The following is a 27836-nucleotide window of genomic DNA, read 5'->3' as shown; positions in this document are numbered from 1 at the left end:
ACAAGACAAAGTTTTGTTGTCAAAAAGTTCATAAAGTTTAATAAATGTTGTTATAGTAATGAGAAAACCCTGACATGGGTACAACGGGAAGAAGACTACCGCAAAACGGAAGCAGCACATTACAGATACCTCACGAATGGCACACCAGCAAAGGACTAGAAGCACCAGACTTGGAACGTGAGAGGTCTTTTGAACCCAATCAAGGTCAGGAAAATAAATGCATATGCCAATAGACATAGAATCGACATTGCTACAAGAAACTCGTATCACGGAACAGATGACCAACTCACTTGGCCATGCTTGGGGTCCACAAGTGTTCACAACAAACTACTCATCACAATCACGGGGAGTCCTAACATTGATTCATCGCAGACTGGGTTTCCAAGTGCAAAAAACTAAAATAGACACGAATGGAAGATTCGTAATAATATGGGGCCTATTACATGGCCAAGAACTGATTATTATAAACACCTACGGCCCCAACGTTGGCAGGTAATATCCCTGATATCTCCAACAGAAGAAACAAGAATAATATGGGAAGGAGACTTTAACACTATACTGGACCCCCAACTTGACAGGATATCTACCATGCCGCGGTCGAATTCGAAATCAGCACTTACCATAAAACAGGCCATGTCCTCTTTACCGCTCGCAGATGCCTGCAGAGAAATGCATCCCAACACCAGAGACTAAACATTTCATTCATACATCCATGGGTCGAGCTTCAGAATTTATTACGGGCTCTGCTCCACAAGCTGCATCTCGGGACTAAAAGAATGCACTATACTGCCGAGAGCACTCTCGGACACTTACCAGTGGTACTTGAAATCCAGATTGGGCCTTCTACTCCACAACACCACCTATGGAGAATGCCTGCAGACCTCTTACGAGATGTCTCACTCCACGAAGCGCTCCGTATCGAAGTGCAAGACTACTTCGACCGGAACCAAACTCGGTGAAATCACACCACACAGTCTGGGAATCCTTTAAGGCATGGTTAAGAGGACACCTGATCTCCAAGGTGCATGGCACGCTGAAAGATATACACACCCAGCTAGCCCTAGCAGAAGACCACATTAAAGTGTCAGAGTCGGCATATACAAGAACACCAGAACCCACTGCATTAGCTGCGCTACATGAAGCCCTTGCAAAATGCATGGCACTAGCAGAACAAGAGGTGTGGTACACTGCGCAACCAATCAAGGCCAGGAAATATGGAGATGGCAATAAATCCAACAAGCTACTGGCTAACCTCAGCAAGACTGAACAGGGTCACAGACAAATCACCAGCATCACAGACGATCGAGGTGGGACCCATGGAGACCACCTTAGGGTGAACGACGTCTTCCGAGAATTCTATAAAAAGCTTTACACAAATGCTTACCAAGTATCAACAGAAGAACTACAAGAATATTTGGACTTCTTCCCGCTCCCCAAGCTCACTAGAGAGGAAAGAGCCACAGTCGATTTACCATTAACCCTAGAGGATCTACAGCAAGCAATCAAAGACCTTAAGGCGGGCAGAGCACCAGGGTCAGACAGCCTACCGGCAGACCTCTACAAAATATTTAGAGATGAACTTGCCCCATGGCTCGTAAAAGTATGGGAGAAAGCTCTTGAATCCGGAATGCTCCCCCCTATAATGAGAGAAGCCATCATCACCGTCCTGTTAAAACCGCACAAGCCCGCACATTTCCTTCCTCGTACAGACCGCTGTCCCTCATCCACGTCGACACAAAAAATGTTCGCTAAGGCCCTAACCAACAAACTGAATCCCTATATGACCAAACTAGTACACCCTGATCAATCAGGGTTTATTCCTGGACGCTCCACTGCCCTGAACCTCAGGCGCTTCTTCGCCATTACCTCCCAATTAGACCACCGAGCAAAGACGGTGGCAGTCACATTAGACGCAGAAAAAGCGTTCGACTCCATCTTATGGAAGTTCATGTATGGAATCCTGAGCAAGATGGGGTTCGGCGCAGGCTTTATCCGCTTCATAAACATACTGTACAACAACCCTACGCCCAGAGTACGAACCAACAAAACGCTGTCACCCACCTTCACATTACAAAGAGTTACCAGACAAGGTTGTCCACTCTCTCCGCTGATATTTGCACTAACAATAGAGGGGATGGTGGCATGTCTGCGATGTAACCATGCCTTGAGAGGAATCCGCATAATGGGATCCCCACAATTCATTTCCCTCTATGCGGACGACGCAATGTTATATATCAGGAACCCTGACACCCATCTCGCACCGGTATTACGAGATCTAGCAGAATTTACCAAATATTCCGGATATAAAATCAACCAAGCCAAGTCCGAAATAATCCCACTGACCGAGTCCACTATACAGACCGCTTCTATGGAACGCTTACTCTAGTCCCCTACCAGTACAAGATACCTGGGCTTCATAATGGCGCCAGATAGGCGAACCTTGTTTGCCAATAACTACGCTCCATAACTGACGCAACTGGAATGCAAACTCAATGCATGGATCAAGCTGCCGCTATCCCTATACGGTCGCATTGCCCTATTGAAAATGTTGGTAGTTCCAAAACTACTATACCTATTTAACGAAATCCCGATCTGGCCGGGCAAAAAATTCTTCGATACACTACAAAAACTCGCCACACGTTTTGTCTGGGGAGGGCAGAGCCCCAGAATAAGATGGTCCAAACTTTGCGATAATTAAGATACAGGCGGCCTGGCAGCCCCTGATTTTCAGCTATACTACTACTCGGCACAGGCGCACTTCGCAAAATACTGGGCCAATACTGTAGAACAATTTGCGCATATACATGCAGAAAAATGTGCTGCATCTCCCCTGGAACTCAAAAGCATGATGTTTGCTAAGGTAGCAAGAGAAAAGTCACTTGTCGATCCGATGGCTTCGACAGTGCGAGCATGGGTGCAGATCCTCAGGAGAGTAGGATGTGAAACAGCCTACTGGGCACACTCGCCTCTATGGCACTACCAAGGTCTGTAACCCACAATGGACCGCACCATACAAAAACATGGGACCCAGAAAAATGAGCCAAAGTTGGGGACCTTTCGCCGAGGGTCGGTTCCTCACGTTGCCAGAAATCCAAAACAGGGCAGGGAAAGGCCTATCCACAACTCTACATTACCAACGACTAAAGGCTGCCTGCAAGAAAAAGTGGCTGACCTTCGCGGACGCTCCTCCAACCCACAAGTTCCTAGCGGAAATCCTTACTGAAGAAGGTTTCAGAGGCAATGTTTCCATGCTATACAGGATAACACAATCCAACACACCATCTAAGAATGACATTAAAACCAAATGGGAAAAAGACTTAACATTCAGATAGAAGAACAACAATGGACAAACTATTGCAGATACACAAAAACTATCTCCCTCTGCGCAAACTTAAGACTTATCCAATTTAAAATTCTGAACCACCTGCACATTACCCCAAGCAAATCTCCAAGTTTGATCCCTCCAAACCACTGCCATGCCCCAAATGTGGCACACTTAACGCTACCGCCATACATATGTACTGGTAATGTCCACCAATTAAACAATTCTGGAATAAAGTGGCAAAGACTATGAACTCCATTCTAAACACAAACATTACGGTCGCCCCACTGAAATACCTACTGGGGGACATAGGGAAGACATTGGTCAAGACCCGCAGACTGTTTGCGGTGGGTGGAGCAGTGGCCAAAAGGAACATCCTCAAGAAATGGAAATCCAAGCATCCCCCAACATACCAGGGCTGGATGCGAGACTTGATCAGCACACAAGAATGTGAAGAATCCTATGTTCGAGGGGTCCAGTCCACCTCGAGGCCCAAAGACATATGGGGCCCTCTCAGAAAATACTTAGTGTCGGAGGAAGATAGGACAAGGCCCATGAGGACAGGATCCCCCACCATGCGACCCACTATGACCTGCCTCCTTTCCCCTCCCTCCCTCCCCCTCCTACATCCCTAATCTTCTATAAGTGATCGCATTTTATACCTATGACGTGCTTGGATACTGTACTGTTTTATGTGAAACATGATCTTCTTGTAATGTTAACATGCCAGTATTAAATAAAGTTTTTAAAAAAAAGATCTGGAGAGCCGACCCAGTTGAACAAAACAGTCATTATGGTGCCCCTCTTGGTCGAGCAGTAACATGGCGCCAGCCTGATCCCAGAGAATCTAACCAACCAACAAAAATGGGATCTCCAAGATCTGATGAACCAATTCCCTGAAGTCTTCTCTGAAGAGCGAGGAAGGGTGAGAATGTTTCTTCATTACATGCAAGCTCCTCATGGGTAGACCATAAACTCGAGCACTATCGCATCCCTGAGGTGCACAGGAAGTTTATAGAGGAGGAGATCACCAACATGGTAAAGATGGGAGTGATGGAGCCCCATGAGAGCCCATGGTCCTCCCTAATTGGCGCTTTTGTGTTGATTGTCAAAGACTCATTTTAATCTCCCCTGCAATAAATACCTAGTTCCAAGAATAGATGAATTAATAGAGAGGTTGGGAAATGCTAAATACATCACCACCCTGGATCTCAACCAGGGTTATTGGCAGGTCCCCCTGAGCTCCTCTGATAAAGAAAAGACTGCTTTTTCCACACCGCAGGCGCTGTTTCAAATCATTGTCCTCCCCTTCGGCCTTCATGGTGCTGCAGCCACATTTCTAAAACTTATGATTAAGGTTCTGAGACTTTATTCTGCATTCACAAGGGTCTATCATGATGAAATTGTGATTCATAGAATGCGATTGTGTAAATCAGAAGCTGAAGATCAGATTCTTTACTCTACCATATGTATGATCTTTGGCTATTTTCTTTTATGCCCAGAGTCCATGGTGACACCTAGGTTGGTTATAGATCTCCTGAGAGAGACCTCAAAGGTATAAGCTATGTGACTGGCTTTTCAAGTAAAAACAAACAGAAATTGGGATGATTTTCTGAATCGGTGTGTTTTTATGTAGGTGTATTAAATGAAGGCAAGCCTAGCTAGCAATAAATGCAGGCTGTATAACAGTTACTAGAGAAGAAGTGTTAGAATAGGGTTAGAGGGGAAATGGTCCATCTGGGTTAGGGGAAGGAGAGGAGCGTGGAGTGGTTAGAGTTCAGCGCGTTGCCCTTGGATGAGTAGCACTTTTAATCCTTTTCTGAAGTGTCGGAGAAAGGGGGCTAGTTATATGGCAGTTGGTAGTCCGGTTCGTGTTCCTGGTGTATATCAGGAAAGTTTATGTTTTCTGTATTCTGCAGTTCTTGAGTATCAGCCTTCTAATGTTGCGACTTAACGTGTTTTACTGGCCTTCTGAAATCTTCAGCTTCTCAGGCAGGCAAGTTGAGTTGCGGATGGGTGTGATATGTTTGCAGGTGAGGCAAGCCTTGGTTTTGCAGATGAGCTTGAGCTAAGACCCTGCTGTCCGTGTTCTCATGGTGAAACAGGAGTTGAGTGAAAGACTTTTGTTGGTGGTGAAACTTATGGATTGCGAACGAGGCGTTGGGTGTGGCGAGTATATTGAGTTTTTAGTAAAGTTGTTTGAGCTGCTCCAAAGAGGATGAATTCAGTCTTGGTCGGATTACGGTTTAGGTACCCACTTGGCATCCAGGTTTGGATGAGAGGAAGGCAGTGTTTGTGTATGGTTGTCATTGACAGTGCTGTTAGCAACGCATATCAACGGCATAGAGTAGCAAGAGTTAGTATTTTCAGCATACTGATGGATATGGATGTTCATATGAAAATGTTGACTGAGATGATGAACACTTTTGTGGAACGTGGCAAGTGATGTTGCAACTCTACTACAGCTCACTTGGACGGGCAGATGTCTGCTCGTGATGGATGATGTGCCGTACCGTTGCAGGACTGGTTTCTAGAATCCCCTGTCCCTGCATACACGTTTGAGAAGGGCTTTGTGATTGACTTTGGAGTTCTCTAAACTGGCATGGTGGGTAGACCATCCCTATACCAAGGATTTCTTAGTTCGAGGGGCTGGGTGGCTTGATGAGTGTCTTATGTCACAGTGATGCTGCTGTGGGAGTTAACAGTGGTGATGCCTGTGTTGGCATGCAAAGTGGCAGCTCACAGGGCAGCATAACCAAGTACAGAGAACAGCGTTGGCTGTGTACATACTGTAATTTCAGGAAATTATAAAAATGTTTAATTTCTCGTTGCATCATGCGGCATGCTTATTTTTCCAAGGCGTACGTTCCCCCGTGGCATGTTCTCTTACATTCAGTTCCATTAATCTCTCACATCTGGGAATGGAGCCAAGTCATGCCCTGGACCAGAAATGTAACTTGTAGCTAGGCCAAAGAGGCATGCACTTCTTAATCAGTATAGACCCACCCAACATGCAACCCGCGCCCCCTTGGAACTCCCTTCTCAGTTCTATTGTTTCTCAAACTCTATTACGAATGGGTTGGGTTTTGTGCATGAAGCATTAGTTTTATGGAGGCTTTTAAAAACGTTGTTTATTATAATTGCACATTAGCGAATTTGCTCATGTAGAGCCTTGCCTTTCTCATTTTAATGTCAGTAACACACAGCACATCATCTGCTTACTGGGGCTGCTACAAAGTAGCCTGTGTGACTCTCTCTAATATAAATTATCCATATTGGATTCTAGATCTGTCACTGGGGACCATGCAGTTCTTTTTTTTCTCACCTGTGTGAGAAACCAAAGGGTGTCTCACTTACTAGTCCCCTGGGATCTCTCTCTCTCCGGTGGCCAGTGCACAGCCATCGACCTTTGGATCCAAACCCTGGGGATGGACCAGTGCAGGAGAATCGCATGGGCAGGGGGTCTTTGGGGAGTGGGGGTGAGGCAGTCGATGGCGAGACGTGTTACCCCCCCCCCCCCTTTCCTGTGCCCACAAACATTCTATTTTGTAGGATATGCCAATGTTTTAACTTGCCCCCCCCCTTTCTACACAAACACTGGGCCGAGGAGGACTGAGGGTAAACAGGCTAAAACTTGCATATCTCATTGGACTTGTCCAGTCCACGGCAGCCGACTGTGCAGAAGTACAAAACGCGTTTGAAGCTAAAATGTTCAAAGCCTGAGAGAAAATCAGCCAGGCACTTTCCCATTCGGACCCAACGGCGGGGATCCAAACAAACCATTTTGAGCTACCAGAAAAGGAGAGATTTGCATTTATCCCAGTTACCAACTCGGATAGTTTTGTGGACCACAATGCGACCCACCTCATGCGCCGAAAACATCTGCCTCCCTCTCCGAGGATCATATTGGATCACCCAAAAACTGTTTGTTCTGTTCTTTACCTGCATGGTCAATGCCTCTTTTACAGACTGCTACATCCCCGAAGCTATTAAAACCGTGACGAAGTAACCTCAGACCAATCACAAACTGCAACAGGGCAGCTCCAAAGCTTCGTGGAAGATAAAAACATTCTGCACAAACAACAATCAGGCTTCAGGCAAGTCCATAGCACAGAGACAGCACTTATCGACCTGCAGACCCATATGTTGACGATAATGGATGAAGGAAAAGCTGGTGTGCTGATGTTGCTTGACCTGTCTGCTGCTTTTGATTTGCTGGACCACGGCAGGTTACTGCAAGCTCTCAAAACAGGCAGGAAGCTGCTCAAAGGAGGCGGTCGATTTGATTCACTCCTTCCTTGCCAAACGAATGTCCAAAATCGATTGGGGAGACGCTTTCTCATCTCTAGCTCCTGTTAGTTGTGTAGTACCACAGGGTGCCAATTTGTCACCTGTGCTCTTTAACCTATACCTCCGACCCCTCTGTGCCCTGTTGGAGACCTCTGGCACAGCCTTTACTAACTACGTTGATGACAATCAGCTAATGCTAGAGCTGAGCAGCAACTACTCAAGGACGCTAGTAAAATCTGAGGCGTTTACAACATCATCGAGGCGTGGATGACTATGAACTGTATGTGCCTAAACAGCAGTAAAACCGAACTCCTTATTTTCAGCTCCTGGCAGGCTCGCGCTAAGCTGAGCGCAGATTTCACCACCTTTAATATCAAGAACAATGCAACCCTGGTCCAAGGCAAAGTAAAAACTTTAGACATCACTTTGGAATCCTCAATGAGTGCTGAAGCCCATGTCAATCAAATAAACAAAAATGGTCCGGATCATCTATGCTTGCTCAGGCACATCAGGCCTTTGATCAACGAAGAGAACTGTGCCACTATTAACCGAGCCACTATACTTTCAAGGCTGGACTGCGGCAATGCACTCCTAATAGGGGCAAACCCTGCTTGTCTGACTAAATGTCAGACAATCCAGAACAGTGCCGTGCACATTATTAAAAACATACCGAGAGGAGACCATATGTCAGCCAGTAGAAGGGATCTACACTGGCTGAAGGTGGAAGACCGGATTGCTTTCAAATCTAGCACACTGGTACACCCTTGTCTCTTTGGTACAGCTCCTCTCGATCTGAAAACACTAATCTGTCCATACGTGCTTAGCAGATCCATGTGTTCAGGAAACCAGGGCCAGATCCAACAGCATTACTCACAAATGATCGAATAGACTGGGTCGATCCTTACCTGTTAGAGCGGCCAAAATCTGGCACAAACTCCCAACTACTATAAGACTGGAACGAAATAACCTGAAGTTCCGCCGTGCTTTAAAAACTGCTCTCTAAGTAATCCCTAGGATAGACGGTTGGTTCTTCCTCTTTCTGTGTGCCCTGTGTCACTTGTGTTTAGTCTATGGTCTCAATTTTGGCACCTTGATGCCTGCGGGCTTAGACGCCTTATAAAACTATAAACATGTCCCGTTAAGGTCAGACAAAGTAAAGCACGTGACCTTAATCACAAACATCTGATACCCATTAGATGCCCCCACAGGGATAAAAGGCGGAATATAGATGCACATTCTGAGCAAGGTGGGACATGAGAAGGAGCAGATCTTCCCAGGCGAAGGTGAACCCATTGGAGCAGGATGACTGATCGAGGGTCAAGGGCGATGGGTAGGAAAACCCTGAATATTCCTGCAGGAGGTTGTTGCCTCTGGAAAACCATGGGGGATACGTGGAGAAAGTCAAATCACACTTGACTTTTGCTGTTTGTTTGCTTTAGAACTTCAAACAATGTACCTTTCACTGAGACTTTTGAATGGGCTACTTCGTTTCGCCGGACCACTCTGTTACTTAGTTTCGCTGATCTCACAGCCACCTTTTACTTCAAAGTTCATTCCCAGGTCTACGTTTCTCCGCGTCTCATCCACATACATGCAGCCTTCACTTGTTATATAATGTTGCTACTTCATTCGCTTTAACACACGTCGTGTTGCTTGCCAACTCGCCGGCTGTATGCGCATCTTTCTTGTTTTGCTATTTCCTATTTCACAATTTCAATTTCACAAGTCAATGTTAGTACCACAGGCTTCGCCTCGCCTCCCCAGCTATGCTGTTCACCCGGAGGGCCGCTGGCATCCTTGAAACACAATGCATTCTTCACTTGTGGGATCTGGCCTTGTCCACGTGTTTTTCAGTCTGTCAGAGGCAACAACCCCCAGTAGGGAACCTTTGGGGTTTTCGGCATGTTGCTCTTGTCCCTTGATCTGATGCTCTGTTCCATTAGGTGTGCTTTCATCCCGGAAGTTCTCCTCGTACTCATTTTCCGCCTTGTTCAGATTGTGTCTTTAGGTGTTGCCTTTTATTTGTGTGAGGAGAGCTAACTGGTATGGAGTAAATGCACTTAGTGTAAAGAGCCTGACTTTGCCTGACCCGATTAACAGGACATGTCCAGTAGGATGTGACAGAGTTAGTCTGGTTACTCTGTCAGCCTCTTCCTTGGTCCAGTGTTCGTGTAAAAAGCGGGGGTTTGGGGTAGTTGGGACTTCGGAAAATCCTACAAAATAGGATGGAGTAGATTAACAAAAAACACCATGTCTCGCCATCGGCTGTCTCACTCACACTCCCCGAAGACCCCGCACCCAGGTGATTCTCCCGTACTGGTCCACCCCCAGGGTCTGGATCCAAAGGCGATGGCTGTGCCCTGGCCACCTGAGGGAGAGATCCCCGGGTAGTAGCTTGTGATACACACTCTGGTTTCTAACATGGGCCATTTTGATTTGACATAGACTGACTTGGGACGGATTTATTTATTATTTAATGGTAGAGACTACTCCCATCTTAGCTATAGGGAAAAGTAGGAGTTTTTCTGAACTTTAGGAATTTAATAAAGGTTTTGAAACTTCTAGCTCTTGTGTCAGTGTCATACTTGTGATACCATGCCTCCCTTACACCTGGTCCGCCATCTTGTAATAGAACATGCTTTGGAAAGGAACAAAACGATGGATAGAAGAAGACCAAGGGATCAATGAGCGGAGCTAGAGGCGAGGTAGAGGCAGTCATCAGCAGTCTCTCTACCCTCTCTATCCTTTCTACAGTGGGAGGACCCACTAAATACCTGTTTCCAGAGCGGAGCGGCGAGCGGAGCTAGAGGCGAGGTAGAGGCAGTCATCAGCAGTCCGCGGCATGTCCGCGCCCCGCGACCTTCCGAAAATGAAGCCTTGCGGTTCATGTGAAGTCACAGGAAAGCTCAATGATCTCTACATGTCTGCAAGAAGCGCAACAAGTGTGGCCAGATTGCTCAGTGCTCAAGTAACTTTAAATGTGTCGATGCTACGTCAATGAAACATCTGGCTACAAAACCGAAGGTCCCAAGGATCATTGCTCTGACACCTTCGGTCAGCGATTCTTCTGGTAGTACCGTGTCATCCCTGATAACCTGTTTTGATTTCGAAAACCCTTTCAGCGGGGGCCACCGTTCTCGTCATGTATCATGTCTGACGCCTACGGAGCTGTTATCCAGTGCTGCAAAACCTACAGAACCTACAGAAGCGGAGGCAGCTAATTTCTCGCATCCTTCAACTAACCAAGACGCGCCTACCTCGGATCCTTTTGTCTCCCCAGTTGGGAGGGGACGCTGTGTTTTGGCGACCCTTCGGTTTCACCGAGCTTCCAGGGCACGGCGCCTTCCTCGACTTCTTTGCCGTCTGCCTTGCGGGGCTCTTCCCCCTCCTCCCCTTCCCGTACCGGCGTCCAGCCTGCCCAGCCTTCCCGCCAGGCTCCGACGATGGCGAGAGGTGCGGACGATTCGGCGGTCGGAGGACCGTCGGCGTCTACCCCTGTGCTCGCAGCCCAGGCGGACGGTCTTTAGGGGGGGAGGCCACAGGACGACGGAGGCGAAACTACGAACACGAACCCAGAGATGCAGCCTCAAGTACCGATGCCGAAACCCTTTCCTCTTGGCTGCGCCGCCGCTGCCCCTGGTAATGCTCTGTCTACTCCAGTGGCAATCTCCTCCGCATTGGATGAGCCTGCAACTGATTTACCAGAGCCCATCAGCAATCATGAAAACACTCCGCAGGTGCCGGTCAGAATCCTGGCCCAAATTCATGCAACCAACGAACATTTACCTTCAATAAGTCCACAAAGGGAAAAAAATCCCGGAAACGATTCAAGTCCCAAAATCCTTTCTAAGCCTAGAACAACTAAACCCTGCAACTTCAACACATCGAATGAACATATTGAGGAGGAAATTGTGGAAGAACCGGCCTCTGAATCTCCCGCAGCCCAAATAGCCGCTAAGAACCTAAAGCGTGATGTTCAACTCAAAAAAACACAAAAACCTAAAAAGAAATATAAGAAAAAAGATACAGGGAAAAAAATTCTACCCTGCCCATTGCTATCATCGGCGTTAAAAGACTTTTTTAAAAAACAATGTAAAAAAAATTGGATGAGGTCAATGAACTCTCGGATGCAGAAATCCTGGAAGCAATACAGGACCTCCCCCCTGCCAACAAGGCAAGAAAAACATCCTTGTATCCCAAAAAAGTAATGGATTCTTCAGGTGCCAACAAAAACGATTCTAATTTAAACAATGTCCAGAATAGAGTAGACGGAGCCAAACTGTGGGCCAAGCTGAAAAACTGGAAATGCCAGAGTCAGATTCTCGACCCAATCATCGCTTTACACACGGATACTCCTATATCAGTCAGGCTAAACAACAGTGGACTACTCTCCAATCCTATACCGTCCAATCGAGGAGTCGAACAAGGCTGTCCTTTGGCTCCAGCTCTTTTTATCTCTTTTCTCGGTGATTTCCAAACTTCACAAGAACCAATTAGATCGTTTCCTCCGAAAATAGGAACCACAATGGTTGCCAGACTCCTATATGCAGACAACCTCATCATTTTAGACCACACCCAGGTGGGTCTCCAACGACAACTGGACAATCTGCAAAAGTACACAAAGGAGAACAATCTGGAGATTAACAACTCAAAAACAAAAATATTGATTTTTCAAAAGCAAGGTCGTAAGAAAAAAGAATCGTTGAAGTGGTTTTTGAACCAATCAAAAATCGAAATAGTACCCTCATTCAAATATTTGGGAGTAACTATCGACAGTTCGAAAAAATCTCTTAGCATGCAGAAAATCCTGTGGTGTAAAACTAAAAACCTAACAGCACAACTACGTGCAGTGGACAGAAAATATGGTAAATTCAGTCTTCTCCCTGCAATCCAATTTTATAAGTCCAAAATAAATCCAGCCTTGACATACGGCATGGATGCAAATCTTTTCATTCCTATGACCCTATGGGCAAAGCTAGAAGGTTTCATCCGGAGAACAACTCTAGGCTTACCCAAATCGACAGCAGTGGCTCCTATAAGCCGCAAACTCGGCCTACTCTCCCTGGAGGCTGTAGTTGCGCAGAGCACGATTCAGCTCTACAGGAAACTGCGGAACAAAGACAGCTTGGAAATATATAAAATGATTTCTGAAGAAATATCGAAGGGAACCAACAAATCCCTCACCAACTGAGCTGAGAAACAAAAGCTTACGCTGCAAAAAATAGCCTGCCCAGAAGAGGAACTAATTCAGAATTCCATGAGAATAAAATCTAAAATGGAATGGCTGGATTGGATAAAAACAAACGACAACTCAACTACGAACAAGTTACTAACCCACCTGCCACCAATTTACAACAAATTAAAGCAACCAATGGAGTACTGTCTGAAATATCCGACTAAGCGCCTCATGAGAACTCTACTCAAAGCCTGTTTAAATCTTCTACCGACTCAAGAAGTCCTGGCAATTCGGGCCACATGAAAAGAAAAATCCTGCATACTCTGTGGAGATCCTCAATCCACAGAAACAATCAAACGTCTTTTGATGGCTTGCCCTTCAATTGACCACGAAAGAGAGGCCTTTCTCGGCCCTATGTTCAAATCATCATATGTCATCGACAAAAATGTCTGGTGGAATCGTTTGATCACGGGAGCCAAAACTAGATGGCTAATAGCAGCTTCCAAGCTAATAGACATTGCTTTGGAGAAAATTCTGCAAAATCGAAACCCTCAATCAACCAGCGGTATGAGCGCACCAGTGTACACAGGAAACGGTAGACTTTTTTTTTTTTTCTCTTCAGTTGATAACAAAAAGTTTTCTTCTTCTTTTGTAAAAATCTAATTTTGATTAAATACAAATAAAAAAAAATGAGGATTTCCAATGTTTAGGCATTCTCCCCCTTAAATCCATTCTCATTTTTTACTTTCTAACCTCACAATAACTGTACCAGATCCTACCTTGTTTTTTTCCTCTGAGCCCCATTTTTGTAGCTCGTGCTGCCTGTTTAGTACATAATTTGTGGGGTTGTGTCGGGGTCGCCTCGTAGAACTCACCCAAAAATTACAAAAGTAGTAAAAAAAAGAGAGTGTACACCGGTGCAAGAAGGAACGCCATTTTATTCAGGGACCCAGACGAAGCTGGGACAGCAAATTCAAACAGAACGTGGAACAGAACTGCATGAAAAGGCACTGTCAAAGAGCCGCCCTCAAAATGAAAACTTTTATGGAAGCAAAATAATTGGCATTTGCGATTGTGTGACATAGAAAACATCTCACACAAAATGATTGGACCTCGCATTTTGGACCATATAGGAATAAATACATTGCGATTGATCATTGGGTCCATGAACCTTCCACACCAGCCTCAATTACAGAGTTGTGACTATCCACCCCTAATTCCCACCACGCAAAATGATGCGATTGAAACATTTGAGATGACCATCAGAATTGTATTATTCTGCCGTGGTCTCCTCTTACTGACTCTCATGGGAACGCCTACCATCAGAGCCTTGAACCATAGACATACTGCATAGACATATTGGGAACACTCTAACCCTCTTCCCAGGGAAAACGCTCTATGGGCGATTTGAAACTGCTGTGGTTCTTGCCGGCTCCATTAGAAAATCACATTTCATAAATGATTTTGAATTATAAAATGGTCATGTATTCTTCATTCCCTGTGTGCTCTAATCAGTTAACCTCGAAAAATAACAACCACTGTGTGCTTCTCTTAACGCAATACCCTTGGCCGCCAACAAAATGCTTGCACACGTTTAAAGCAGGAGCAAGCTTTTGGGGTCTATTTACAGCGTTTCATACTACCACTAAGTTTGATTATACTCACATGTGCTTGGCTATGGATTAGTTTTATTAAGCATTTTATCTCGCTAATATCAGAAGGGGCCCCCCGTCCCCTTTACTGCTCTCTCAGCTTGTAAGTGCACTCCTTCATACTGCGCTTTTTACTACAGGGTTCTCGCCCTTATGTTTCTGAAGGCTGCATCGGAATAAGAAAAGAGGTTAAAGAGCCTCTGAATAGGTAAAATACACATTGCTTTTAATGTTGTTCAGTGTAGCATAACAGACGTGATTGTGCTTGAACAGTTTTAGGCAAACCGTGTTTCACACTGTAAGACCCAAGAGCAGAGTGGAGACTTTGTTTTCAATTGTGCAGCCCAGCCCCTCCATCCGAGTTCTGCGCGTATAGTTTGAATGAGCGATTTTGTTTCACTGGGAGGCTGTGCATATTATATTTGCAAGGCTGAGGGTGATGGATGGTTTGCCTTTTTTGAATGCTAGCAGTGGCACTGGACCCCGATGATGTCACATTGTTTACTACTTCTAGCGCTCCTTCTCCAGGACTCATCGGGCTCGCCAATCACCTCCAGGCAACTGCGTTTCTGGGGTTGAGTAGAATCACAGAGAATTGCTAATAATAATTTTTAAAAATCATAGATCATAGAATGCAGTCATGGCGCAATGTTGATGACCCTCTTTGAACTGCTCCGCTTACTTAGGTACTTAGGTACTCGCTGTTAGGTGTGACCCTCCTATGTGTATTGCCATTTTAAGCTGTGGGTCTGTCCCAATGTGTATTGACCTTTTAAGATGTGCCATGACTGTAATAAAAGAAGCCCTGCAGGCAAGTGCAGGCGAACGGCTACGGACGCCAACCATGGAACATCTGTTGTCTCTGTCTCTCGTTCTGGGCGTATGATCACGGCCCTGCACATCCCTGCTGGTCTGGGACCCCCAGACCGGCCTAGTGCCCTGGGTCCAGCCCAGGCACCCACCATCCAGGATGCTGCTGGCATCCGAGGTGCTCCGGCATCCAGGGTGTGACCCCACAGGGCCTTGCCCTGCATCACCAAGTAAGTCTGGATGGCCCTGGCACACCAACATGGTGCTTGGCCCCCCAGCACCTCTGAGGCCGGCCGTGTGACCGCTGACGGCCCCACAATAATGGTGACGAGCAAAGAGGAAATACCCCTGCGATGTCCCTTTTGTCCCTTGTTTTTCTCAAAAGGAAAAGAGAGGAGGGAGAAGGCGGCATCCACCACCCTGGAAAGGAGAGGTGGATGCCATGCCCTGCGTCCTGGTGGCAGATACTCCCTGGCCGTAGCTCTCTGAGAGGAGGGTGCTTGTGCGGCCAGGGTGGGGGTCCAGTGAATACCTTGAAGTGCTCTGGTGCCGAGCAAAGGGAAACCGAACCGGCTCCCAACGTGATCCCAGGTCGCTGGCAGTGAGCTGTGGGCACTCTGGATCAGAGTGCTGGAAAAGGATGCAGTGCTCCCAGGTCCCAACCAGATCCCGGGCCGACCAGGCGGTCAAAAGCAAAGAGCTCCATGTCGGAGCAATGTGGAAATGTAGCATGCCCTCACAGATCTCGGCTGCTGGCAGGGAAAGTAAGAAGTGCTCCAGGATGGCGCAATGGCCCCCTACACAACCCAGCCATGAGGCGGCCAATATTGCGGGTGCTCTGGCATCGGAGCTGAGAGAGGGATATCCTGGGCCAGCAGGTGGTGAACTTTTGATGTGCTCCTTGTCGGATCGTACACAAACAAAATCTGTACATGGCCCTCTGCAAATCCCAGGCCCGGCGGTGATGTAGAGCACAACATGGTGCACAAGGCTGCACAAAACACCAGTGACAACAGCCCCATGCCTGCAAGGGAGAGCTAGAAGAATAGACCCCAGCACCCTGCCACTGGTGTGTGCCCTATGCTACGGGCAGCGCCCAGCCCACAGTCCTGCCACTAGTGTCGCCTTGTCTGCACAGCAAATGGCCCCAACACCGTGTCACCAGCAACACCCTGCCCCAAGTGACTCCCTGCCACAGGTGTGCGCCCTCTGCTACTGGTAGCTTCCTGCCCACATTCCTGTCTGGGGGAGAGAACTAAACAGCAAGAGGCCTCAACGCCCTGCCTCGGGTCGCCTAGCCTGCCTGGCAAGTGGCCCTGACACCCTGCTACTAGTGTCGGCCTACCAGGCCCACCATCCATGGACAGACGTGGCCCCGGGTGCGATTCCTGCCAGCCCAAACTCGGATAGAACCTGCCCAATTGTCCTGCCTGGAAGGAGGAATGGCCAGGACTGCTGCTGCATCAACAGCAGTGACTCCTGCCTGGGGGAGGAGAAGGAATGGCCCAGACACCCCGTCACTGGGGTCTAGCTAACCAATGTCATGCAGCCCTGACACCCGCCACCAAGAAGAAGTCCAACAGGCAAGTGAGGGTTCAGCTCTGCACGAGTGCATGTGCGCCATCCTGTGCCACTGCAGTAAAGTGACACTCATGCTTGAGGGAGCATAGCCAATGAAAAGGGTAGTGAGTAACATGCTGCCAACCCTGCCCTGTCAACATCGTGTGGCTCAGCTTGATCGCCCTGCTACCCGCGTCTCGCTGCCTGCCCCAACATCAAGGGACTAAGACGATGTGGCTCCTGGTACGGCTTTGCCGGACTTTTAACTGTACCATCAACGGACCTGGACCTGTGGTAATGACTATCATGAACGGACACTGATGCTAGGTGAAGGACTGCAGGAGCTTGGAGAAGACTCAGTAGACATGTGTTTAGATGCTGGGATCCTGCATGTAGATGGTATGCTTAAAGTGGTCCCAGTTAAATGGATGTGATGTTGTGCTTCCGTAGTTTGTAGGCACGCTTTAAATGGTGCCAGCAGCTAGCAATGGTGTCATTCAGTGGTTGAAGTTCCACTTACCACAGGTTAATTAAGGGTCTTGTGAAAGGTGGTAGAACTGCCAAGAATCTGCCGGCGGTTCGCCAACCAAGACCGTCGCCCGCTGGTTATGTTTAGAGCCTGTTGCTATGTGTTATGTCAGCAACTACCTGAGTCCTTATGTATGTATCAGTGGCATATCCTACTATCTGTCTACCCCATAATTCCCAAGTGGTATACGTTTTGTCATTCTGTAATGGGGGCGGAATCATGTATTTTTCAGCAACACGTTCGTTATGAAAAAGGAGGAGTGTTGTGTGACGCTCCTATGTGTATTGCCCTTTTAAATTGTGGGTCCCTCCCAATGTGTGATGCCCTTTTAAGATGGGCCGTGCCAGCAGCAGGAGACAGGGAAAACATATTGAGTTACTCAGATGATAAGTAGACATGCTGCAACGTCATGCATGTATGCATTCTTAACTTTATTTCCCCCGCGCTGGCTCGTGCAAGTCAATGGGGCTGGGCCTGCAAAATTTAAAAGGACTCACCTAGCCCCAAAATGCCACTAATTGCAAGCGAAATACATTGTACTAAAATTATTTGAGTGCCATGTGGAATATACACTGGCCCTATTTTTTAAAAAAAATACGTTTTAAAACCACACCTTTGACAGCCCCTGAGCTTTGGCTGATTTTCCGAACGGACAATCCAGGCCTCTGTAGGATTAGTAAAAGTTGCTCACTGTAGTGATTACTGTACTCCTAGTCAATAGTCCCATCACCCACCGTCCACACTACAATTAGCCAGGCAGCAATTCTGGTTCAGGCAGATGGAGAAGGATTGGTGGGCCAAAGCTGGAGGAGGTGGCATTGGGCAGGCGCGCTAACTGCACTAAAGCTTTTTCAGTGTTTTCGCTGCAGAATGGCACCAGTCCTGGTCCATATGCATGGAGGAGAGGAGTGCAGTAGTAACTGAGGTAACTTCTAAAATGTCTGCTTTATTGTGGAAATAGTTTTCGTCAAAGCTACATAAGAAATATTAAGATAAATAAAAACACCACTACAATAGCATACATATCCTCTTGCAGTGTATAGGCATGCCCGGGAATAGGTGGAAATGTGCAAGAACTTTTTTTCAATAACCATTACATTTTAATCCTGCCATTTATCCGCATTGTGCAGTGTGTGCTACTTTGTAGTTGTGGTCGATATTTCTAGGCTAGCGATCAAAAAGCGATGGATGTTAAATGGTATTGGTCATAACCACTGGTAATCTCTCTCGGCCGTTTCCATTTCTTTATGTTTTGTGTATAACTGTGCTGTAACAGGGGGAGAAAAACTGTTTTAAACCAATGCGCCGAAAGATGCAGTGCAGCGTGACCCACTAGAACTCTTCTGCACGGGGCCACAAGCAACAATTCCTGGCGACTTTGGTTGTCATCATAGAAGTGTAGCTTAATTAAGATGTCGTCTGAACAGTGTTCGCTTTACCAACCTCTCGATTTTTTGTTTTGTACAGGGGATATTATTTTCAATGCTCTCTACCCAGAGCTGCCGCCAGACTTCATCTTTGGAGAAGACGCAGAGTTCTTGCCAGATCCCTCGGCCCTGCATGTGAGTGGAGTCAACGTGGCGAATGTACTTATTGTCCCTCCGGAAGCTTTAAGTAATTAGTCCTATTGCTCGGTTTCTGTTTCTAGCCCCTGGAAGTGGGGTTTATATTTTTCACAGAGATACTCAAAGTAATAAACATATATCCATCTTGCATCACATCACAGGTTTATCATCGATGAATGTGGCAAGCATTTAGCTAAAGCCATGTAAAGGGTTTGATTCTTTCATTATTATGGACCAAATTCTCCCTTTTCACAGGGTTCCTAATCCCACGTTAGTAGAAAACTGCATTTGCTTAATTTTAATTTGATTGTCTGAATACATAACACACCAAAAAGAGCATCGTTGTAGCACACCCATTACAGCGTTCATCAAAGGTTTAACAGGAAAACATTGTGTAATACCTTTTACCAATACACGATACGATATTTCGTAGAGGTGTGCAGCTTGCTTAGGGAACCTGGACCCCGATCCTAGCGTATTGGTTTGGGCTGCTTCTTGGGAAACCGGAAAGGCCTGGCTGCAAATTGGCTTAGTGTGTTGCGATGAAAGAGAGGAAGATTATGGCAGAAATGTATATTCACCCAACGAGTAGTATGCTGTTTAGACATTTGTTTCAGTGTTTAAGATTCTGGAGAGTTTAATTTTAAATGAATTTTGATGTCCCTGTAATGTCAATATGTTTTTTACTCTGTGCTTTTTCTAGGTAACTGCATGATCTGTAGTCATCTCATTTGTCAGGTCCTGTGTAGAAGTCTGTTATTCCAGTGGCCGACACTTGTGTCATGGTCACTGGGGTCACATTACATAGGAAGCCCATTAAATAGTAGAATCGTGGAATAACCTTGAAGAAGCAGAGTGCAAAACACGTGTTTGTATGAAAGAGACAACACAAATCACCTCAAATGGAACTCTCTGAATCCCTCAACAGTGGATAAATACCACGTTACCCGGTGTGTGAGCGTGCACGTGAACCAGAATATTACTCACTTTCAAGACGCAGAGTATACCAACTCTTTGTGAATATGGCATGCACTGTGTAAAGGAAATGATGATAGCGGAAGTCTTTAAATCTCCTTCCATCAAGTTCCAAACCTCCAAGTAAAGTTAAGATAGTTTACATTTTGGAAAAACAGTTGTGTCTAAAGGTCGCTACACTGTTCGGTGTGTTGGTTGCCAGTCAAACAAAATGCTTTTTTCAGAAGTGATTGAGGATCCGTTATACAAAACATATGGTTTAAAACCAGACTTTCATATTCACAATGGATAAACTTCAGGGGCCTCAAAGTCTGGTTCTAAAGATGAAGATCCATTTAATGATTTCAGGATATTGTGAGGGGTCAGAAATTGGATACGGACACCAAGTTGTAGGGTTCTTAACATCGTCCATGTTTATTAAATCAAAAAGGCTCGGATAGACGCCTATCTGTTCTTATCCTAATGAGAATGTCTCTACCTACACAACTAAAGCTAAAGCAAGCTGACCTTGTGTCCAAACTATATCTGATCCTCACACTAACATGTACAAATATTGTATTGGGGTAAATGCCTCTGGTTCCAACTTAACAAATACAGACTGTGAAAGTTCAAATAGGCGATTCCAGCAAAGCAATCCTTCTATTCAGGCGTTGGGTCCACCACCTCCCCCCGAACCAATCCAGGATGCCCATTGGCTATATGTTGCTCCAACAATTTTCTGTCAAATGAGAAAATGTCTCTTTTCACACAAAAAATGCCTTCCTTGGATTAGCAAAGCAGGAATGTCTCATCCATAGAATTTTGTTGTAAAATTTCTCTTTTCACAAAAAGAAAATGCATTCCTTAAATTAGCAAAGCAAGAATGTCTCATCCATAGAATATTGTTCTCAGAATAGCGAAACACTTATCTTTTCCAAAGAACACTTCCCTTAATATGGTAAGACCAAATGCTCCTTCATAGAGCACTTTTCTCAGGATGTCAAAACCAAATATCTCTTTCATAGAACATTTTCTCAGAATGGCAAAACCAATGTTTTTGGTTTATACAAAATCTTTACAAAAGAATTTTACAATTTAAATTTGGATCAAAAACACAAATAATACATTTACATATATTTTCTAAAAAAACTAAATAGTTAAAAAGTTATTCTTAAAACTAACACATTAATTACAGCTTTCCATATTAAAAAAGTGCAAAATATTGCATGTGCAAAGAAAGTAAGCGCATATAGTTATGCCCACAACACAAAAGCTTGCACTAATGCATCGGTAAACTGAAACACTAAACCTAGTGTTTAAGCATGATTAAACATGATTAATCCTCATAGGTTACATTTGGCATCAATTCCTTATTCATAAGTTAAAAAGCACGGGTGCACATAATCAAAGCGTAATTGTCCCCCCACATACATCTCATCCAAACAAAGTTTCTTGAGTAAATGGTATCACCAACATTGTCTTTACCAAATAACTTAATTCTATCTGATTCAAAGTAAGAGCATGTAGTGAGGAGATGTTTGAGTGTTTCAATTTGATTTGGATCTGAGCAAAATCGACACATGATATTGGATCCTTCATTCTCCATTTTATCCCAATGTTTCATCCGCTCTCTCGTGCGAAAGTGGTTAAATATGAATCTCATATATGGTTCGCCTGCTTTACTACATGGAAAACAGTTAAAATATGCACACCATATTAATCCTTTCCTTGTGAAACGCGTATATTCCTGATGCAAACTATATTTACCTAGTAAATCAATTGTGCTGGACCAATCAGAATTGTAGAGTTTTTTTTTTCTTCACAGATTATGGTTGTGTGATTAATTATTGATTTTCAGCACCAATCCTTCCCAGTAATGTTTTCATTCTATTATGAAACAGAGTCAAGGATGCCGTAGGGGAATCCCTTAGCATGTTACCTAGGTCTTCATGTAATGAGTTACTCGGAGGATTAATGATTTTGGAATAGTTGAGTAAAGATCTCCATTGATGTTTAGAAGATAGTGAACAAATACCCAGTTCATGCCTTACAATTGGATCCGGTAGTGATTTAGCAAGCTCCAGGGTCTCTTTCCAAATGCGTCCTTGTATTTGATTGAGATATTCGCTCACTTCGATCAGACACATGTCCAGTCCATATAGTAAAATGGATTCAACTTTTAAGGTGTAAAATTCAATGATTGCATGAGAGAAAATGTGCTGCGTTTTTTATACAGGACTTTCATTTGAGAACAAAGCAGCCTTCTTTTTTGCACGAGTGATATTTTTGCACATGGTTGGGGAGGATCTGTCACACAAATTGTAACCAAGGTAACGAAGCTGAAATTCATGTTCAACCACATTACCTTCCATCGTCCACATCATGCTTTTGATTTTTTTTTTCCTGCAAAAACAATCTTTGATTTTTTTCTGCATTTGGATGTAAATTATATTTGAGCATATACCATACAAATCTGAAGTCCATATGGAGTTTTATCGAAGAAAATTATATCTGCAAATGCCAACCAATTAATTTGTAATTTGCCCAATATAACTGCAAAAGTGCTTTTTTCTTGCCATATATCGTCAAGATCACTTATATAGAGATTAAACTGGGTTGATGCCAAGTTGCATCCCTGTTTGACTCCAATAGATGTTGAAATTGCATCAGTTAATGCACCTTCCTGGTTAATGTGCACACAATAACTAGTGTTTTGATGGAACGTTGAAATAAGCAGAATTAGGTTTACGGGGATGCCATATGTTGCCATAAAAGAGCTTGAATGATGCAATTAAATGCTGAGGTCATATCAAGCAATTCCATATAGATAGGGCCACTCGCTGATTGTTTTGCTGTTTTGAGAAGATGAGACAAAATGGTTGCATTTAATGTGGTGCCCATTCATTTACGAAAAAACTATTTGAAAGCGTGAGAAATGGCGTTTGCTTGAATTACATTTTCGAGGTCATTGAAAATTAAAATAGAAAAAACTTTGGAGGAAGCATCCGTCAAGGTAATAGGTCTATAGTTCAAAGCATTTAGAGGGTTGCCTTTCTTAAAGATGGGAACCATAAGTGATACTAATAAGAGACTTATGGTCTCTTTTATATAGCACTTTTCTCCACTCAATCCTTTGATATCCTGGTTTACTGTCCTGCCAGGAATATCTCTTCTTTTTAACTGCAAATATAAAACCTCTTGATATCCTGGTTTACTCTGCTGCCAGGAATATCACCCTCTTGATTCACACAAATTTCCTGGTGTATTCTCCTGCCAGGTATCTTTCCAAACAGGATCCTCTCCCGATACTCGTAACGGGTCTTTTTCCAAACTTCCTTCCATTCTAGTTATTACACAATCGCATTTCTTGTTGACTTCAGTGTTTACTTGCACCAATTTCCCCCATGCAGACATTTCATGTATGAGGCGTTGGTAAAGCTCTGTCAACCTTTCTTTCAATCTCTCTTGGCTCTTTGCATTGCTTGTTCCAGAATTCCCCTAACTGACATCTCAGGCCAGGAGAACTGCACAACTTTTGACTCTTTATCTCTCTCACAATGTCCCTTGGCATATGACAATGCAGGTTCCAGGTTTCCCCCATCTGACATATGTCAGGAGAATTGTAACATGTTTGCCTTCCTCTCACAATGTCTTTTGACTTATAGCAATGCTGGTTCCAGGTTTCCGTCAACTAACATCTCATGTCAGGAGAATACTCTTCACCATTTCCTCACGTCCCGGGCCCCTCTCACTCTCATTTTTTCCTGACTGCTCCTTGACCACTATCTAGCACTTTTCCCAACTGTTGTAATAAACCCACTCCTAAAATATGTGGGATGGCCTTTTTGCCATCATGAAATAAATATTATTTTAAAAAACTGTACTTATTTGACTGATAATCTCACACTGAACCACCTTGAACGCCCGTGTAGTCTGGAATATCGAGCACAAAACTTGGAGAACCCAGAATAGAGTAACTTCTAAAAACACACCAGGCAATCCAATCAATGCAGGTCATCGATTGGATGCAGGCCAAGCATATGAATAGCTGAACATTTGGGAATTGGCTGACTACCACTTCTTAAAGAGTCAAAAATGTAGTAGACCCTAATTATGGTATAGTTGTTTCATTGCCAGTATATTTTTCAATTCGTTTTTTTGCCGAACATTTTTCAATGGGGAACTCATCAAACAAATATAGGGGGGTCGGTGTGGGAGAATAGGAAGTAATATAATAGGCAAGATTCGTTAAAAAATATTTCAGCAAAAAATCATTACAAAAAACCTGGGGATGAAACTAGATAGAACCCATGTTTTGAGGAGATTTGCCGTCATACCTTAATAGAAGCACCCAACCCAAATGTTTTGGAGAACTCTAGGCAAAACGTGAGTTTTTTTTTTTTAACGAAACCATAATGAATCCAGTAGTTTAGCCAGCAATGCAGTACCTTGGATGGTTCCATGTAGTAATGTCCCTGTGAAAAAGTCGTCAGGTTCTGGTGACTTTTTCCTGGCTGTCAAAATTCTTTCCCCAAATATTCTAGTAGGGGTATAATTTATATATTACCTCCAGTCTTTGAATATTTGGGGAAAGTGTTTGATAGCCTGGAGGGTGCATCATTGATGCATTTTTTTAAAAAGTCACCAACCTGATGACTTTTTCCACAGGGACATTGTTACCTGACACCCCTTGGAGGGGGTAATATGGTGGAATTCTTGCCAATGAAATCAGGAGATCTTTGTGTTTTTTTTGGCGATCTTTTCATTTTGCTTTCAGCATTCCAAGATAGGTGCTTATTCTGACTACGTGACGGATTGTGTGGTTGATATTACTCTCCATTATGTAGTTGGGTACAGAGGGCAAACCACAGACCAGTCTAGACGATGGGACGCCGAGGATTGGTGGTAATGAGCTCCCTGCCCCACTGTACGAAAAAGCGGTCCACCAATAATGTGAAGCAGGTGTAGTGTTACCACGGTGATGGACGGCTTGGTCTTTTGCAAGAGACTCCAGGTAGAATAACGGGAGGCAGAAGGCATGGCCCAGGAAGGGTAGGGCAACTGGAGCAAGGAAAGGATAGAAGCCAAAGGAGGATGGAGCAAGGCTTCAGTCAGAAGGCTAGAGGCAAGGAATGTGGGAGGAAAGTCTAGCAAATCTTGGATCCAAGGTATAGAAGTGGAGAACAGAGCCAGGACACAAAAGCATCACTCACCACACAGAACGGGGTTGAGATGCACTATGCATCCCTTCGGGTGCCTCTGAAGTACGGTTCAGGATGGAAACGAGGCTAGACTTGTTTCCGACGAGCAATTGCAGTGTTTGAAACACTGTGCACACTCCCAAACGGAGCACTGAACTTCTGCGCGTATCCTTCCTTCACAATGGCGGCGCCCATGCCGTGTCGTCCCGCCACATGTCCATGTCGGGGAGGAGCTGCCAGGGTCTGAGGTGCACCAGCGCAGGTGGTCCCACAGGGGCAGCTATAACAGACAGTGAATTCTGCATTGGAGTCCTTAGACCGAAATTTGATCCTGTTGTCGAATGGATGATTCAGAAATGTGTACTGGGCTCCCCTTTAACCCCTCTCCACTTGATAATCGGCTCATCAGATTTAAGCTGGGGCCACAGACCGACAATTCTCTCACTAATACCTGCACAACGCCTTGTTTAAAGCCTTTCCAGCGTCCTCCAGTCTTGAGTTGGACTGGTTGAATTTTCTTGTACTTCTCTAACCGGGACCACGGTAACCCCATTTATTTCACCAAAACGACTTCAACACTTGTCTCTTCAACATTCACTTCGTCAGACATTTACTTCTTCATGCATTTACTTCTTACCTTTACTTCATCTGCATTTTCACATTGTCCAGGTGGCAAAAGATCTGGTAAGGTTAGCTGTAAGGTTAGGGTTGGGGGAAGAATATGGGTTAGAAAAGAAGGGGCTAGGGGCGTCTCCCACTGTAATGCAGTGAATTTTAGAAGAAGTGAAAGACAGAAGAAGTAAAGGTATGAAGAGGTAAATGTGGCTGAATGTATGGCGAAGTGAAGACCTCTTTGGAGCAGCAGCCTTGCTCAAGCAGATCATCTAGCCATCTGTTCTAGTCCCTGTTTATACTATGTATTCTTTTTGGGATATTGGTATCCAAAAAGGCATGCTTTTGAATAGTGCTGATTTTTCTTTTTCTTTCCCACTAGCCTGAGTGGATAGCTCATGAGTAAATCTCTGCTCTCTGACATGAGGGCAGCCTGCACTTCACAGGCTCGAATCCCGTAGCAGGGCCGACTTAGATTTCATTCTTCCAAGGTTACTGCGCTTAGATACGCCAGGTCATAGCACCTAAATCCAAAATGTAATGTCAAGGTCTATGGCCCATTCTGATTTTCCTTGTTCATTCCTCACTCGCGCCCCCTCCCAGTGCCATTGTTTTTTTTCTTCTCGAGTGTCTCGGGTTTTCAGACATTGGTTCGTGGATGCACAGCTACTGATTTTGCCAGTGCTCTTTTTTTTGTTTAAAAACGAAGTGCAACATTGAAAAGGCAACAGCCATGATGCCAATAGCAGCCAAGATCCTGTTGGATGGCTCACGAGTTAAGCGCTCACCTCAGCCACGTGGAGTAAGCCTGCACTCCACAAGTTGGAATGCATGGCGGGGCTGACTCCGTTCTTCATCCTTCTGTGGTTGACAAATGGAGTACTGTTATATTGGGTAATTAAAGCATTTTTTTCAGTGCTTGGAAGAGTGAGGATCTGGCACGAAACACTGTAATATTTTATTTTAATTATTTATATACAGGAGGAACAATGCTCTTTTGATCACAAAAGAACATACAGTAGATAAGAAATCAGATTTGACCATAAGCGGTGTGCTTCTTACAATGGAGCCAGTTTGAGGGACATTCTGACCAGGTTGTGGAGGGGTGTAAATGGAACAGTCACCGAGGACAATAAATAAGTGGACATACATAGATTAGGGATAACGAACATCGGACATTTTTAAGTGCAGGTAGGTGCTACTGCCAGCTGTTGCCGGGATGTGACCATGATGGGTGAAGTTGTAGAGTGGAGGCAGAGGCACTGAGGGACAGAGGCAGGTTAGAGGCGAGGGAACATTGTTAGCTAGCAGGAAGATGAGAAAGGTAGTATAAGAGGGTTCTTCGGAGGCAAGGAGATAGGCTTTTAGTTTGGTTTTGAACAAATTCGTGTGGACTGTTTCTCGGATGTCCGAAGTAGAACATTCCATGCAAGTGGAGAGAATGAATGGAAGCATAGAGTGGGCTATGAGTCGCAAGGGTAGTCGAGGAGGCAGAGCAAAGATTATGAGAAGGCTTGTATAGTAGGATCAGTGCTTTAAGTGGGCTGGGGCACTGCCTTGGTCCCCCTGTCCCACCACACTGTGGCGGGTCACATTATCCCACCGCAGCCGCGACGGAAGATGCGCCTGCCATTAAGTCAGTCAAGCTGTGGCCGGCAGGCACTTCTGACAGTCACAGTAACATTCTTTGTTTCCCCACCCCCTCCCCAGGTCACCGAGGCGTCTTTGACTCTCTGCAAACCTGGGGTCTCAGTGCCATATTTCTGTGTTTATAAAAGATGGCTTCAAAAGCATGCAAACCATAGTAAGGCACGCAAACAAATATATAAATGCTTAAATACATTTATATATTTGCGTACCTTACTATGGGTTGTGTACTTTCAGGCCACGCCACCACTGAAAGCCACGCCCCCAAATGAGGGCCCATCTCGATTTCTTACCGCACTTAAAGCCCTGGATAGGATAGATACAATGGTGCCTTGCCCCGTATAAAAGAACACAAATTAATGAATTAAAGATGTGAAAGTCGCATAACCGTCTATTCATGCTCTTAGATGTAAACCGTGCTAAAATCACACCCTTCTGTAACGCTAGGATTTGGCGATGGAAGCTGTGGGAACGCGAAGTCCCTTTTCCCGAAACACAATGGAGCGGTGCTGGGCCAG

At 45.0% G+C, this 27836-nt stretch overlaps 1 protein-coding gene across 3 annotated transcripts in view; it reads left to right on the top strand.

Annotated features, from left to right (window-relative positions):
• The window catches only part of BABAM2 (BRISC and BRCA1 A complex member 2), a 1270030-nt gene that overhangs the window by 219161 nt on the left and 1023033 nt on the right, over window positions 1-27836 (top strand). For all 3 annotated transcript variants that reach the window (XM_069608726.1, XM_069608725.1, XM_069608724.1), the window contains exon 4: window positions 18807-18901. In XM_069608726.1, the coding sequence (XP_069464827.1) occupies window positions 18807-18901 (95 nt within the window). The remainder of the gene's footprint in view (window positions 1-18806; window positions 18902-27836) is intronic.

The sequence above is a fragment of the Ambystoma mexicanum genome, chromosome 4q (genome assembly GCF_040938575.1).
Source record: "Ambystoma mexicanum isolate Mex_15411 chromosome 4q, UKY_AmexF1_1, whole genome shotgun sequence".
Classification (NCBI taxonomy): domain Eukaryota; kingdom Metazoa; phylum Chordata; class Amphibia; order Caudata; family Ambystomatidae; genus Ambystoma; species Ambystoma mexicanum.
The sequence above is the reverse complement of the archived record's forward strand: the minus strand, read 5'-3'. Positions and strand labels throughout refer to the sequence as shown.